The sequence below is a fragment of the Rhinolophus sinicus genome, chromosome 17, assembly GCF_057876585.1.
Source record: "Rhinolophus sinicus isolate RSI-liver-muscle chromosome 17, RSI-T2T, whole genome shotgun sequence".
Lineage (NCBI taxonomy): Eukaryota > Metazoa > Chordata > Mammalia > Chiroptera > Rhinolophidae > Rhinolophus > Rhinolophus sinicus.
The window spans coordinates 180822357-180840154 of record NC_142517.1 but is presented as its reverse complement, the minus strand read 5'-3'; the positions used below and the strand labels follow the sequence as shown (position 1 = coordinate 180840154).

Below are 17798 nucleotides of genomic sequence, written 5' to 3'. Positions count from 1 at the left end.
ACATAATTTGCTCAAGATCACACAAGGATAGAGTTTAATCCAGAATCTACGTTCTTTCAATCTAAATTCTTTCACATTTCTGAGAAGACTAAATAGTTTTCAACACATTCAAGTGCTGAATTTTATTTGTTTAGTTTTGTTTGCTCTTGTAGGGAGTAATTTATTATTGTTGTACATTTAAACAACTAAAAATATCTAATAGGCATTATAGTTGTTTCATATGACTTCAGATTCCCTTCCATGTTCATATCTGCAAATATTTTATGTATGCTTGTAATTAATATGCTTGTGTTTGTATATAGTTTCTATATTACACACACATATAATATTTTATATTCTATTATTTCCACATTGTTTCATATATACATTGCCATATAGCAGTTATGTAGTAGGGATATTTAATTGATATACACCATTTTGTTACATTGATATTCCATTAACTGGCTTAGTTCAGGCCAAATTTAACAGCATTCACAATTAGAAACATAAAATACATCTGCTTTATCACAGATAAAACTGAACTTAGTACAGTGGTACATGGGTTTACACCACATTTCTGAGAATTTTTTGAGGAATCAGGTTACCACTAGAACACGACGTTCACTGCTAAGAGTGGTCAGAAGAAGTAGGAGTAGGGGAGGAGACTATGGGATTTTTCCTACCTGCATGTTTTCTCTCATATCTATGGCTTCTCGTAAGGGATGAACTGCTATTTTAAAGATGTCATCTATGGTTTTAAGACCAATATTCCTGAGCATGGTGTATTCTCGAACTTTCTTCCCCATTCTCACTGAAAGGCTGCGCTTCTGTGCCTTTCCTCCTCCACTGCGATTGGTTATTGCTATGTGGACAAACAGGGTTACGTGCTCCATGATGTCACCCACAAAAGAGCGCAGGGGAACATGCCGATATCCAGGCTGCAAACACTCAAATGGTATTGTATATTGCCCTATAAACTCATCCCCAATGTAGTCATCGTCCAGAACGACAAAACGGATCATGGCCAACTCAGGTAGGTTTACTTGAAACTCAAAAGTTTCATCAAAAATAGGATTATCACTGTTTTGTTGTACAGTTTTAGTTCTTTGTTCCGAACAGTCTGCTGGTATTCCGTGGATCTCTATACACACATAGGGATCGATGACGTCCCCTTTGGCACAAGCTCCCTTGGGCTTTGGGAAATTCTGACCACTGATGATCTTGATATGAAGAGCTAGAGGAGACACCCCTGGTACAATGCCCTTCGTATTTGCGCTGAAGTAAGAAACTTCATCCCGCATGATAGACGGTCTTAGAACATAACCACATCCTCCGTTTTGAAGAAACCAGCCTGTGTGAAGGTCCATCATTGGACCCGGAGTCTGAAAATTCATTGCCACAATCTGACAGCCACAGTTCCAAAAGTCCTGTGGATTCAAGTTACTGGAATCTATCCTCATGGCACTTGGATAGATTCTTGACAAGAACTTCTTGTTATAATTTACAAAATCCTCTGGGTATTCATTTGCAATTCTGCTGGCCTCTGCTTCACTAAATGAACAAATTTCCCAGTAGTTTTGACTCTTCATAGACAGTTCAAAATCCCTGTACTGAACAGATTTACAAATAGATACCAAGTCAGAGAGCTCCCTGCACAGCCAGATGTGTTTCTGCTCATCATTGTAGTCCACTGACATCCTTCGGGACATTTCACCTTCTTCATCTTCGTCTGTGACTTCTCCTTCTAAAACATCTGAATCAGAAGGCAATTTCTTTCCTTTCACAATGATCATTCTTTTTAATTTTTCTGGCGATGGGAGGTAGGATTCTGATGGCAAAGGTGCTTCGGTATAGAGTTTATTGCCAAAGACCTTTTTCATCTGTTGAGCCATTACCTTCTGCTGTGTTAGGGAGCAGTGATTCCCCAAGCAAAGAATTAGTGGGTATTCAGAAGCGACAAAAGCAAATTTGTTTATCACCTCTATGACACTTCGAAAGGAAAGGTGTGTTGTCATGTTATTTCGATTACACAGGATTGGTTCATTGTCTGAACCATCAGTTACATCAAGTTCAATGCTTCGACAGCCCATTTTCAAAGCTCTAACATACCCATTAATATCAGCCGGCCCCCTGAACTGGTCTTCTATGAGATAGGTGTTGTGAGAGGCATTGATGTAGTAGTGAGATAATGGCTGGGTCATATCTTGGGCAACCTTTTTTTGCTCAGGATCAAAAATGTCACATTCTGGTGACAACAAATACTGGGTAAAGCCATCAATTGCAAGAAACCCTTTTTGACGTCCCTCTTCAGAAAGTTCGTATCTCCGAATAATGTCTAAGCACATATCCTCAGTGATCTGGGCGACTCCTTGCTCAGCTTCTAAAAAGAGCATCAGATCATTAGCATCCAAATATTCTTTGTTTTTAGATATCTGTACAAGTAAGAAATATACTTCCGGCCTGGTGCAGAGTTCACAAAAAGCTTCGCAAAATTCCTCTTCTGTCACTCGAGTGGTTAGCTTTTCTTTGCTCTTCTGGATTTCTTTAAACTTTAACCTGATCTTGGATTCCTTCAGGGTAGGGTTGAGTTGTTTTATTAACTCTACAGAGGTGTCTTCCAACATAATCCCATTCCCATCAACGTCTGCTGCTTCAAATACTGTTTTCAACCACATGAATCTTGGTGTGTTCTGGTTGCCCTCCATAAAATCAAGGGGTTGCTTACTTCGAGAAACCAGGTACCGTAATCCTGACACCCAGATGTTGGCTACATCTGCGGAATTAGCAACAAGGTCCAGAGATTCGTAGTTTTCCCCATGGAGTATGGAAAAGGCACTGTCCTCACAAATTTGGTCAGCAAGGCCATTGTTTCGAAATGTTTCTGTGTTCTTCCCCAGTCTGATCTCTTTTATGGCAGAAATATCAAGCTTAGCTTTCTCAGGGTCTTTTTTGGAAGGTTCCCAGCGAAGAGCTTGGAGGTCTGTGTCCAGAGTAAAAAAACGGTTGTAAATGCGAGAGTTTGGCCGGACTTTCTTCAGTTCACAGCCAGCTTGCATGAAGCTGATGCAGTCGCTTGCACTGCTGATTTTCTTCTCCGATGGCATGCTGCTGAAAGACACAGTTTTCTTTCTTCCACCACATTTTTGGTTTGAAGGATCCTGGAAAATAATTTTAAAATAATGAATCAATCTCCTTCAGAAAATAGACACATTCAGTAATACTCTATGAACTCCTTAGACTCCACTCAGATATTATGATTATTTGGACAGAGGCTAGCCTAAAATTTACCTTTCCACTGTTTCAGAAGAGAAATTGCCAAGAAAATTGATATTATTAGGTTCAGGGGAAAAAAACAACTTATTTTTCAAATACTTGTGTGTTCTTTGACGTAAAATGAAGTTCTATTAAGTGAACTACAAATCACTCTTATTTGTTCATTAAAGCAGATTTCTTAAGAAACTCTACTTGGTACTTTGACGACCTAGCTAAGTCCCTATGGATATGTAAAAAAAATAAAGCTGGATTTCTTTTAAAAGTTTTCCTTATTTATACTTTGCAACAGTTTAAGTTTGATGCTTAAAACCAGTTCAAATAAAACTTTAACGTACTTTATATCACAAAAGGTTTACAATATAGCTTAACCAAACTTTTTTTTCTCAAACTCTTTTGAAGAATATAAATGTCTTAAAAAGTCAGATTGAGAGCTAACAGTAGACAAATGACTGTCACTTAGCAAATTTTCAGACTGAGCTAGACAATTTAAGTGAACATTATGACAACTCACACCTGCATCTCAGTATAATGCTATTAGTAGCCATACGTTAGAATCAAACAGAAATATGAACAGCTCCACTATCTTTTAAGGTTCTTCCAATGTAAACTAAATTTCAAAGCCTTTTGTCTCAAGATTTCACAGGGAACATTTGCCTTTTACACATGTCTTTAAGTTCCTTAGTTTTTAGTGTCAGAATCCTGTCTCCTCTGCCCATTTCACCGCCCAGCTGTGCCAACAGGACATAAAACTCCATTTGTTGACACTAGTGTATCTTACATAGGTTATTTCTTGTGGCTATTTCCTTCTTGGGTGTACCCAGGCCTTCTCACCTATGGTCTCTCCTAAATTACAGGTCTGGTCCTCTGAACACTCATAATACTAATATGATGGGTTTCATCTTAGTCCTGGACTGTCCACTGTGACTTTCATTCACAATTCATTTACACTGAACATCAGACCGATGCCACTTAAAACCGGATATTTCTTTATACTTTCTTCTGCTCAGACCGTAGACTCAAGTTAATAATGCTCCCAATGATATCGTCATTTCAGTTAATTCTCCCAGGAATGTTTATAGTGTCCAATTTTATAAACATATCAAAAAGGCAAAAAGGATAGAGTGCAAAAGGCATTGTCCTTAGGGTAAAAATAACGAGTGTTAAGTTGTGATTATTCCACTCCCTAGATTTGTGAACTTGGGTAAGTCACTTGGCCTCTCTGAATCTTAATTTCTCCTTTTAAATAGGAATTCACAGTCCTTCTATATAATGGAGTGTTATTGTGAGACTTAAAAGAGAAAATACACATATACATATTCTTTGTAAACTACAAGTGCTTGTAAGATTTTTTTTTTTTTTTTTTTTTTTTTTTGAAGGAACAGGAACATTTTCTCATATGTCTGGTCATTACAGCCACATGATATTACTATTTTCGACAGTGAAAAGTATAGCCAAAGTAGTCTGGGCTTTCCCCTTCACTGCATCCTTTTAAAACAAGGCAGAATCTCTTCTTTGAGGCCTCATTTAATTGTGGTCTTGCCTCTAAGAGTCTCCATATCCTGTGATTCAGGATGATTTATTATTCAATTGACTAAAACCTTGCCTATGAAAAGGAAACAAATCTTGCTGCAGTGATGGAACGTTGGTGGGATGATTCATTAACTCAAATATATATCTATTTTCAAGTGACAAAGATATAAATTGCCCAACTTAGATTACAGAACATTGCATGTTGGTGCCCTGGCATTTAAGAACTTAGCTCTGGCTTTTCCAGAGAGTTGTTATTTTTTTTTTTTTTTTCACATCGTACTTAGTATTTAATGTATGCTCTCCTGTATTATAAATATCTTCGGTATCATCTATTTTCTACATGAATACAAGAATTCAAGTTCTTATAAATCAAGACCTATGCTTTACATATTGAGATTATATGTGTATAATTTTATAAAGGTTAAAAACACAGTGACAGGTTGTTATGAAGCAACTTCACACAGTCACCTAGAAGTACAGTCATGCATCACATTATGACATTTTGGTAAACAATGGACCATCTATACCATGGTGGCCCCATAAGATTGTAACAGAATTAAAAAATTCTTATTGCCCAATATCTTTGTCATCATTGTAACACTGTAGCACAAAATATTACTCACATGTTTGTGGTGATGCCGGGTATAAACAAACCTACTGAACTGCCAGTCATATAAAAGTACAGCACATGCAATTACTAGTGTGGATAGTCCATAATATTTGATAATGATACTATATTACCTGTTTATGCAATTAGTATACTACAACTTTTATCAGTATTTTAAAATATACTGTTGCTGTAAAACAGTATGCCGTGTTATGCCAACAGCAGCCTTACACATCTATATTTTTGCCTCTCTCAATTGCATTATTTTCTCTTGGGCTTGATTTAATCTCGTGTTGTTTTGTACAGTAACATGCTGTCCAGGCTTGTAGCCTAAGAGCAATAGGCCAGACTATACAGCCTAGAGATATGGGCTATCCCACCCAGATTTGTGCTAGTGCACTCCATGCTATTCACATATGAGTAGAGAGGTATTTTTAATGACACCATAGTGGTCAATTTCCTCATCTTTAAGTTAAAAACAACGATTAATCTTCAGGTGTTTATACGCAGATGCACTGTTAGAATACATTGAAATTCATCACTTAATGGCACTGCTGAGATGGGATTAACCTAGCAAGTGAAATAAAGAGGGAAACTGTGAATTGTGATGGTAAAGTAGACTGTGACTCATCTTTTAAAGCTACCATTTGACTAGTCATTTAAGCTAATGAGAGCTTTAACATTAAACATTATTTTTATACAAGCAGATCATGTTCCAAATAAGATGACTGTCAACAGAGTTATAAAACCTCTAATAGTTCCTAACAAACTTGAAATGGGAAATCAGTGTTCCTCTCAGTGCATGTATGTAGTGCCTGTACCCTATGTGTTACTATGTGTTACTGCACCAGCCTTCACAGTCGAATGCTCCACTCTAGTCTTGAGGCACTGAATGTTGACGAGAACAAAACTACTGCTGTCAGAAGTGACTTCTCTTATAAGCTTCTCTTCTTTGGGGTGATACCTCCTTAAATCAAGACTTCCTCTCCTAGTAAGTTAAGCCTTTAAGAGATAAATGTTTCATATCTAGCCTAGTAAAGAATCCACCTGCCCCATGATGCTTATTTCTTGCTTCGACTTGCAATTCCTTCATGTTTATAAAACTTATCCCAAAATGCCTTAAAACTTAACGACCAGAGGAAAAGATATGATCTTAGGTTGTCATCTCACAAAGGACAAAGTCCAAAGTTATTACCAAGCCTGCAAAAGAGAAAAAAAAAAAAAACTGGTCATAGTACCTGCAAACAAATAATTAGCTTGTCTGCTGCTGAGTAGAGCCAAGATTACTTATATTCAATATATGCTGGAAATGTTTCAGGACTCTGAGACTCTTTATTCTTTAGGTCTGTTTTTTTTGTTGTTGTTTTTTTCCCAATGGTGATACTACACATTAGCTCTGAAAAGTTGGGAGGAGGGGAGATGCAAACTATCAGAGTGGACAGGAAGATGGATGACTTCAAATCTCCTCTGAGTTTCTTCACCACCATGGCCCCTTTTGCCAAGCCCTACACCCCCAAATCTTTATTTCCCTCAAGAAGATCCTGGCAGATGGGTGATGGGGAAGAAAGACTGTTCAGGTAAACAGTCCCCAACTCTAAACAGTTGACATGTAGAATGTAGATCGTCCTTGTTGATAAATACAAAAAAAATTTGATAATGAAATGAGAGCAAATCCATTGCAGTTATCCATATATTGAGATGACAGGTACTTCTCTCACTTTCCAAGAGAAACGAAGTTCATTACAGTTCAGGTGTACTATTGTCAGCTTTTAGCTCATTTGATGATTGAATTGACTCTAATGATCACAAGGATATGCAGATTATTGTAAAGTACAAGGACTTCCTGTTTATCTCGAAGCTAAACTTTCTCACTCTAGAATGAAGGAAAGAGATCAAAGTACCAATTTCCCCCCAAAATTTCTCTTAGAGCTGCTTACAAAAAAAATGTTTCTATTTGACAGAAACTGCCATATACCAGAAGTGATGTGTGACACAGAGCATTGTCATGATGGAGGATGAAGTAAATATACTCACAGAAGAGGACTTCCAGAACTGCTTCAGAAAGTGGCAAGAACGATGCATTAAGTGTGTTTGAAGTGAGGGGGTGTATTCTGAGGGGGATTAACAGCAATGTGTCTTTTACTGTAATAATTTTTTTTTATTTAGACATTCACCGTATTTTTCAATCACACCTCGTATTTAAAATGTTATTTATTTAACATCTGAAACAAACCTGCTTATACAACGTTTACTCAGCAAAGGTGGAGTAAAGTCAAGAATTACCTCTCCTTGAACTTCTTTCTATATTCCTTCATCTCTGATTCATTCAGGAAGAAAAATCATTAAAACCTAATGAACATCACTGACCTTTCATTACAAATCAGTGCTCATAGGTAGAATCAAAGACTGTTTCACCTTTTTGGATTTTTTTTTTTTTAATGAGGAAATTAAGTCTTTATAAGTGAGGAGAACTAACACAGAGAAACTGGGTAGATAATGGCTTTGGGAGCCTGTATCTCCAGAGAGCCAGTGCATTCTATTGTTTCGTTGATAATTGCCATTTCTGTTTTCCCTGCAGCTTTAGGGCACAAACCCTGCAATTGCTTATTGTGAGGCCTTACTAACTGATGAGCTTTCCATTCTCAACTTTTATTTCCCCTCTAGTTCACAAGAGTAGATGCTCCTTTATAATGTCAATTGCTTTCATGGGAAAGGCCTCGTTTCTCACTTAAATCTTACCAATCTCCTCTTGCTGTCCTTCCCAATCCACTTTGTATTCAGTTACAAGGAATATTAACACTTCCATTATTCTAGTCAAAAACACAACCTTTTCAGCTAACCCTACTGCTGCATGCAAGGCATGGTTTTTATTAGAAGTCCCAGGAGAATATGCTACAGGACAGTGCCTTAGCAGTGTCAGTATGAACTAAATGAGGTAGGCACCAATAAAGGTCATCTGACAATTATTCCGTGGCCTCTGAGGAATGACATGCTGCTCTCAATCCTGTTCCTCTAAGACAGATGCCCGCCTCACACTCAAAAACACGACATTTAAAATGCATCAGTAGCCTGTGCATCTCTCAGCAGAGGTGCCAAGAACCAAGTGGGCCTGGAGAGTGAGATATGATTTTGTCTTTCCTCAGGAGACTCCCTGCACAGCACGGCCCAGGAATTCTGGCTGGACTTATGCCAGTGCTGACTTTGTTGTTTCTGGTCTGAGGATTAATCAGAGGTGCTCTTTATGGAAAGCAGCACGTCATGGTCCCTATAAAAAGAAAATCTATAATGAAGAATCTATAAATGGATACTTTGATACCTAAATCTAATGTATGTGTTTCGGTGTATTATTATAGAGATGAAAGGTAATGCCATAGATGGAAGCATATAACTTGACAATTGGGGCATCCATCAGAAGTTGATAAATAATTAGTTAGGCCTTCAAATCTATGCATAATTTTATTTATTTTTTCATTCTAACTAATGTTGCATATTTAATTAAACTATTTTATCTGAAAAATTAAAATACCAATGGAATAGAACATTATTAAAAGGAGTTCATTTCACAAATGTTCTTGACAAAATTTCCCAGTTTCCTTTGTGTGCTGAGTATAAATACCAGTTCACAAAATAATTCCTCCTTAGTTATGACATTTCAATCTTTAGTGGTAATGTTTACCATCAAGTATGAGACACCAATATATAATTTACATTGATTTTAGTCACTTTGGAATTTAAACATATTCTCCAGTCATCCAAATTTGAATATAACATATTTAAAACTGAAAAGAAAAAACAAATATATTTTAAAATTATGTGAGTTCTACCATTTGTTATCATAGGGTGTTAGTGGAGCTGAGTTTCAAAAACAGATATGATTTACAAAACTAAGAAAAATATATATATTCATACTCAAATGAATATTTCTTCTGTACTAAATCCCTAAGAGCAAGTTTTGAGCTTTCTATAAGGTAGATCTCTGAACCACATATAAAATAGAATGTCAATTCCCTTGACTCAACATAATTTGAAACCACATCCTTAATATTTTTTTTCTCTTATGGTGATCATGGAATACGCCCTTCATGATTAGTTAGCACAGACATATAAAAGCTTTGGCTCAAATAGTCAATTTGACTTGAACATCTAGATTAATCTGATTAAAGGTTTCAAGCTTTAGCCATCACTTCTGGAATGGGTTAGAACCATCTAACACTTTAATCCATATTTTATTATCTCCGATTAACTGAACATCAGCTCTGTCCATATGCAACAAACAGATGGCAGATCTGAGAGAATGAGGATTCTCAGTACAGAGACTGTTTTAGGGTGAATGCCTGCCCCCTCCATTGACATCCAGTGAAGACTCCAGGGTCAAAGTAGAAACAAACCTAGTGTCTTAATTTAGAAAAATATGAAAGGAAACTATGTAAGGATAGTTTTATTTGAGATAATAAAACTCAAAATCCATAAATGCCTTACTAATAGAAATTACTGAAATAATTAAATTCCTTCTCCCCAAAACATTGGATTGGGAACTAATGGATATTCCTCTTACCATCACTACCTACTTCCATGACTTTGTGCCAAGCAAAACATTTCTATGTCTATTGATTTTATTTGCAAAGGATTATAATAATTTCTAGTCTAATTAATAGGGCCGTCTCAAGGATCAAAGGGGAAAAAAAGCATGCTAAAGCACTTTGAAAATCACAAAATTTCAAAGCAATGAATTATAGATCCATCTCACTTATGAATATAAGTAAAATATAACAAGGTATTAAAAGACCAATAAATTCTTCAAAAATTCAGATTTATTCCAGGAATACAAGAATGGATCAATATTAGGCGATCTATCAATGTAATTCAATGAATAAATAGGTTAAAAGAGAAAAGCGATATAATTAATCAGACCTATAAATTCCCCAAAGGCATTTGATAAAATACAACATCAACTCTCAATAAAACTCTCAGTAAACTGGGAAGAGAAGATAACTTCCTAACATGATAAAATCCTGTTTAAGAATCCTAGAGAAAACATCACCTAAACTGGTAAAGATTTAGAAGCATTTTCATTAAAACCAAAAAGAAACAAAACAAAAACCCTACTATTTATATTTGAGCATAATTTTGCATATTTAAGCCAAACCAATAAGGCAAGGATAAGAAATTAAGAGTCAAATATTGAAAAGGAGTGAAAGATCATTACCACTTGCGGAGAATATAATTGTTTACCGAGAAAAAACAAAAAGATCAACTGAATAATTATTAGAATAAAAAAGATAGTGGCAAAATAAAATACATAGAAAAATTAATAGCTGTCTTATGCACCAACCTGCTTCTAAATGTAATGGTTAGGTGGGTAAGTGAGGGGAATTCCATTCAAATTAACAACAGATATTAAAAACAAGCCAAGAATAAACTTAACGAGGTATGTACAAAAATTATGTATAGAATTTCATTTAATTTGAAGTCAAAAAGGAGGATCAAATAAATGAAATACAAAAAGTTACTTGCTGGAAAGATAATATAGGCAAAATTCAAATTTTCCATTAATTAGTAGACAAATACAATAAAATTATAATGAAAAGCCAAATGGAATTGTTTCAAAGGAAGTGGCTTTACAAATAACAAAGGAAATAATGTATTATTCAATTATTAGTATTGAAAAAATTTACTATCCATTTGAACAAAAGCATATAACTAAATTTTGCTTCATTCAGTACAAAAAATAATTTTAGATGGATTAAAGATTAAATAAAACATAAAAGTACTCAAAAAAAATGTATGCAAATATTTGTATAGTTTGGGGGTGAGAAAGATCTCTTCTTAAATATATCAAGGCCGGAAAAACCACAGAGAACTGATTGATTTGACCACATAAAAACTTAAAACCTCAAACTGGAATATATTTGCTATATGTTCTTTAATTTACAAAAAGCGTCTGCAAACTAATTTTGGAAAAGATAAGATCACAAAATTATGCAACTTCGTCAAAATTACATGAAAAGATGTTCAAACACAAATAATTATCTGTATATATGCATACATACACAAATCATATTACTATTTTTGCATATCAGATTATCAAAGGTTAAAAAGTTTGAGATTATGGGGAAAAGGAAATTTTCATACACTGTTATGTTGAATATAAACTGATATAGCTTTTCTGGAAGCCAATGAGGTAATATGTTTTAAAATTTGAAACATGCATCTACTTTGATCTAGCAATATAATTTTTAAAGAATTTATCCTAAGGAAATATTTGAACAAATGGGGAAAGATATAAGTACAAGGCAGTTCAAGGCCATTCTGTCAATGATACCAAAAAAATTAGAAATAAACTAACAAAGCGAATACCTATTCACAGTAAGGACTAGCAACTAAATTACTTCCATACAACAGGATTCTATGCAGCCTTTATAATTTATAATGGATGACAGATTTATAAATCCTAAAATGGACAATCTGTGTATGTTTGTGTCCTTAAAAAATATGTAATAGAAGAGAACATATAGTATCAGATCTCGTTATTTACATATGACAAATCTGGAAGGACATATTCTAATTGGTAACAGTGATTATCTCCAGGGGGAAAAGGAGTGGAATTATCAAGTTGGTTTTCTCTGTATTGGTCAAATTATTTAAAATTAACATATATTATCATATATTATGAGATATAGCCATAGCATTAGTCGTAGCTCACCAATTATCAGAAAGATGTACTTTATAGAAATAATTAATGATTTCTATCTTCTTAAGAATTTCTATCTTTTTAAGAATTACTTGAGGCATAATGAAAATATTTAAAATTTCAAAGTTCATGGGCTTAATGTTATTAAAATAATTACACCAATGTTATTTTAAAGATAATATGTGTATTTTGAATATTTACTTTTCTTGGGACTGGTCAATGTATCCCTACTACAGTATGACAAAATATCCCTTAAATATCATGACAAACCTTTGTTTGGAAATTATTTTAGAATCTTACATTTTAAAACTACTGACTTTAATTAGCCTTGGTGAAAAGAATGTCCAAAGCAGAATTCAATTTTATAACGTATCTGTAAAGTTAATCTCATGAGTATTTAAACAATTAATTTAAATGAAAATGTATAGTATGTCTCCTCTTAAATCAAACTTTCACTGCCTCTAAACTTTGAGAGTAGGTATAAGTAGATGAATGTTCCCAGAGGAAGAAAAGGAGATTAAATTGAGATTTCCTGACTAGTTATTTAAATCAATTTGATTTCAATTAAATGCATTCCACTGATAATGAGACTCAAATCTGTATTGTTAGGACTTAAATATATTTCAAAGAAATTGGATTCAGCAAGAATTCCACATAGGTTACAAGAACTTTAGTCTTTCATGGCACACATCATAATTATAAAAATTCTAACCATTTTTATCAAATACAAAGTGCAGCCTTAAAAGTTTATCAAGTAGCCTTGGGCTATCCATCTACTTTCATGTCAAGATATGGGATTTCACATTTGCCTTTGCATTCTGTCCCCCTTAACACACTCCCAAGTCTTTGGGAAATACATGATAGTACATAAAAAGTGTCTTTCACTGTCTCCTAACCCACATTCCTTTATTTCTTTAATTACAACTATTGAGTCCCTTTTTAGATATAGTTTTCTTGTCTAAACTCAACTAACCCCACGCACAAAGTAGTCTCTTCCCATCCGTAGCACATAAAACACTTTTCTACCAACTGTGCTTAATTTTCTACATTTAACTTGTGAAATTCAACTAGTGAACCCAATATTCTACCTTGGATGCTACTTAAAATTGAAAACATTTTTCTGAATCATTTTTACACTCAGGAAAAATAATGGTTGTCAATATATTACAATACACTAAATCTTAATTACCACCAGGATGGTTGTATCATGGGAGTATAAACTGCATCATGAGAATATAATCATGAGAAATAATAAGAAACAGTAACTAGAATAAAAATTATCTTATATCTCATGTAAATCTGAGCCAAATTCAGTTGAAATAATGTCAATTCTGATGCCTATTCTTAAGCATTGGCTCACTGTTTTAAAAAACTGCCAGGTGGCTTGCTTTCTTGGCACTGAGAGAAGTTTACCAAACCCAATGAAATTTGAAATAGTAAGGCTTCATCATCTTCACTGTTTTAAAAATGGGATGAACATCACAGCCTTTTACAGGACTATAAATTAACACATACTGATCTCTAGGCTATCAATTTGCCTAAGCACAAAGACATTTAAGACACGATTTGAATTGTGTGTGTGTTGGGGCATGCGGGGGGCGGGGGGGTTTATATAAGGTCATTAATTTTACTAAAGAGCTTTGAATTCTCATTTGTTGATGAAATTGACTGGCACAACCCCTGAGAGGATAAATTTCTAATACATCTACTAATATTCTCTGAAAAGGATAAGACATTTTATCCCAGGGAGTGCGAATCCCATGGTGAAGAAATAAAAGTATTCACATTACGGATTCTTCTTTAGTACTTAATCATAAAAGGATCATGGGCAGCAAGGATTCCAAGCCATGCTGGGTCAATTAAATTAAACTTATTTCAAAATAAGGTTTCATCTCTTAGATTTCATTTAAATTATCAGTGAAAAGAACATTAAAGTCATTTATTACTACAGAACTGGTAGAATGACGGAAATAAAGTACTTAATGAAATCATTTATAATCTATAATCCTTTTCCTCTAAAACAGCATTTCTACTAAACTCTTTACAATGAAAAAAAGCATAGTAATTTACAAATAGATTAGAGACTAATCTCTAATTAATCTCTTAGAAAAAGAGACTTGACACCCCAACATATTTAAATTTAATTAGCACTGTTATCAAGGAAGCTTGTAAAGAACTAAAAAGGAAATCCATAATGACTTTACTACACTTATTTATTTTTACATTATCATCCCTAGGCGATTTCTTAATAGTAACTGTATAAATTGAGAGAAAGTGACAGCTATCTTATGTTTGAGAGTGATTTAAATTCATTATTCTTTTAGAAACCTCCAAGTAAAATTACTTTCTGTTGACAAATAAAAATCAAAACAAGGAAAGTAAGAGCATCTCACATTTCTAAGAAGTGTTACACCTTTCAAAGGGCTTCCACATTCATTTCCTCATGAGATTTCCACTAGATTTTAAAGATGAGAAAGTCCAACACACAAGGAAACTGATAAAACTGTCAAAAACATATAAATCAGAGGCAGGGTTGAACATCAAACCCAGATATTCCTATTCCCAGTTGAATTTTTTCATATAAGCTCACACTATCTCTGCATTTTACTACTATACTTTCCTAGTTCTCAGCGTATTTCACCCCCCACTTCACCATGGTAAGGAATGCAAGTTTACATTTCTAGCTATTTTTTATCACTGAATGTTGAATAAAAGGAGTTGTCACACTAGTTATCTCTCCCCCACAATGCTGTATTATATGGCAAAAATGTCTTTCAAAAAAGGGGGCCACAAAAAGAGGACATAGTATAGAAAATTCCTCATGATTTTGGAATATTTGAATTTTTTTAAATATATATTTATGAAGCCCCAATTTAGTACCAGGCACTGAGGTAGGTATGTAGTAGGTGGACTGTAATGGCACTTTTAGTATAAAGGATAATCATACAAACATGTAATTTAAAATAAGAAATGCTCTGCAAGAAAATACAGGGTATTTTAGGTAGAGGGGGATAACTTACAATGCTATGGGATCCTATAGGTCCCTTGAGAACTAACATTTAAGTGAGACAAATTGCCAGGCAAACAGTGAAAAGAATATTCTATGCAGAGGAAACAACACAGGAAGATCCTGAAGTAACTACACTAACAGCATGCCAGTGCAACAAATGCATAGTGAGAGAAGGCAAAAAATGAAAAGAAGCTGGAGGGTCAAGAAGAAGCCAGATCAGGTGGAACTGTGAAAGCTATTTCTAAAACATGTGGAGCTTAGAGTTTAGTCTATGGAGGTTTTAAGGCAGAGAGGTGAAAGTTCTTACATTAAAATATATGTATGTATGTATGGATGGATGTATGGATGTATGTATATATATGAGGAGCCATTTGTAGACAGAGAGAAGACTAGAGAAAGAACAGATTTGTAAGTGGCGCTGGAAGTGCTGAGAATGCAGTTGCAAAAAATGGACTAGACCTCAGGATAAACGTCTGGGTTCAAGATGGAAATTTGGGATGTAGGAACTGTCAGGTTATTCTACAGGTTATTCAGATAATACTGTCAGTAGTATCTGAAACCACAGGACTACATGAGGTAACATAAGAAAAGAAGGTGGCTGAAAAAGAGAAGTGTATCCAGCTCTGACCTTTCAGAAAGCACATGTTGAGATCAGTAGAAGAGAAGGTAACAAAGGAGATGGATAGTGAAGGCCGAACAAAGCTGAGGAGGGAACCAGAAGAGGAAGGACAGCCAAAGGAAGAGAACAACGCAGCAAGTCAGGAGTGCTGAATGCTAGTAAGATGTCTAGTCTAGTAAGATGAAGAAAAGTGTGACTAGATTTGATAATATCAGTGCTGTTGGTGAACTTAGAAAAAGCAATATCATTGGACTGGTGGATACAGAAAGTAGAAAGTAGATTTAAAAAATGAATGTGTGGAGGATACTTACCAAAAGTTTGGCTGAGGAAGGGAGATGAGAGACAGGACAATGGCTGGAGAGGGATAAATCAAAGATTGTTTTTGGGGTTTTTTTTCTGTTGTAACAAGGGGAAAGAAAGAGAAAGCAATTGAGTATTAGGAAAATAAGGACAAGGCAGGGAGGAGAACTGAGAAAAAAGAGAAAAGGAGATCCAGGGCTCATGTGAAGGGAATAACTTTGATCATAGAAATTCTTCCTCCGTTGTAACAAGAAGGAAAAGGTGGCTGAATGCAGAAATAAGTACGTGAGCGGAATGAGTGGTGGTAAAATAATTACCATCTGGTGGCTTCTATTTTATTTCTAAAGAATAAGGCAAAGTCATGTGTTGAGGGTAGAGAAAGAGTTAGAAGAAATCAGAGGTTTGACGAGAGTGGAAGGGAAACAATCTTCAGTTGCTTTTGCTGGCTCCTCCTCCATTCACACACCTACGAACACTGTTTTGCTAAGGCAACCACCTTTAGCCATTCTGTCTACAGTCTTGAGATGGAAGTGACACTAGTCTCCCCGTCCTTCCTGTCCCCAAAACTCCACCATCACCCTAGATCCTGGGATGGACATGTGCAGGTCTGGTCAACCAAAGCATTCATTACCCATGTATTAGTTATTGCTTCAATCCAGTGAACCAATTCTGCAGCTTTTGATGAAACCACTAGAAAAGAAGGCGCCCCTGGGGAAGAAGCACACTTTTTCCTCTGGGGTTCCTAACATGGTAGGACATCAATCTAGAATTATTGGCATCCTCTTTATCACATCTGGGAAGCAAACTGAGGAACACAGAGATGAGAGATGGAAAGAAAAAGAGGTCCTGATGACTTTTTGTCAGCCTCAATTCAGGGATACTCCCAGACTTACCAGTTTCTGAGCTAATACCCATCTCTTCTTGAGAGAATATGAGTATATGAGTTGGGTTGTTTGACACTTGCAAGCAAAGACAGCCTGACTAATACAGAATGACATTAATCCTTGGGGAGAGCAGGAGAGTAACTCACTAGAGAAATTATTGTCAGGCATTGTTGAGGGTCCATTTGGCCACTGGTTACCATGAATTTGTAGTAATATCAGTAACCTCATGATTTACACTAAATAATTCAAATTCTTTGAAATTTTTAGTGATAGTACCTAACCCTTTGATATTTAGTACAATTAGCAATTTGATATAACTACTATAATACTTTAAAAAAAACAAGTTATTTAGAAACCACAGACTGAGATGAAATATTTTCAAAAAGACACATCTGATAAAAGACTGTTATCTAAAATTTACAACTAACTCTTAAAACTGAACAATAAGAAAACAAAGACTCAAATTAAGAAATGGGCCGAAGACCTTAATAGACATCTCACCAAAGAAGATATACAGATGACAAATAAGCACACAAGAAGATGCTCCACATCATGGAATTAGGGAAATGCAAATTAAAACAACAGTAAGATACCACTACACGCCTAACAGAATGCTGAAATAGAAAAATACTAAAGGGATATAGAGCAACAGGAATTCTCATTCACTGCTGGTGGGAATGCAAAATGTACATCCATTTTGGAAGACAGTTTGGTAGCTTCTTACAAAACTAAACATACTCTTATAATAGTATACAACAATTGTACTCCTTGGTATTTACCCAAAGGAGTGGAAAACATATCCACACAAAAACCTGCACACGTATGTTTATACCGAGTTTTCCCCAAAATAAGACCTAGCCGGACATTCAGCTCTAATGCGTCTTTTGGAGCAAAAATTAATATAA

General features: G+C 35.1%; 1 protein-coding gene across 2 annotated transcripts in view; it reads right to left on the bottom strand.

Moving 5' to 3' along the window:
• Positions 1–17798, bottom strand: part of PLCL1 (phospholipase C like 1 (inactive)) — a 301735-nt gene that overhangs the window by 58092 nt on the left and 225845 nt on the right. For both annotated transcript variants that reach the window (XR_012498547.2, XM_019750756.3), the window contains exon 2: positions 663–3137. Coding sequence is in view for 1 of the 2 variants with exons in the window: in XM_019750756.3 (XP_019606315.3) it covers positions 663–3137 (2475 nt within the window). In the remaining variant the exon portion in view is untranslated. The remainder of the gene's footprint in view (positions 1–662; positions 3138–17798) is intronic.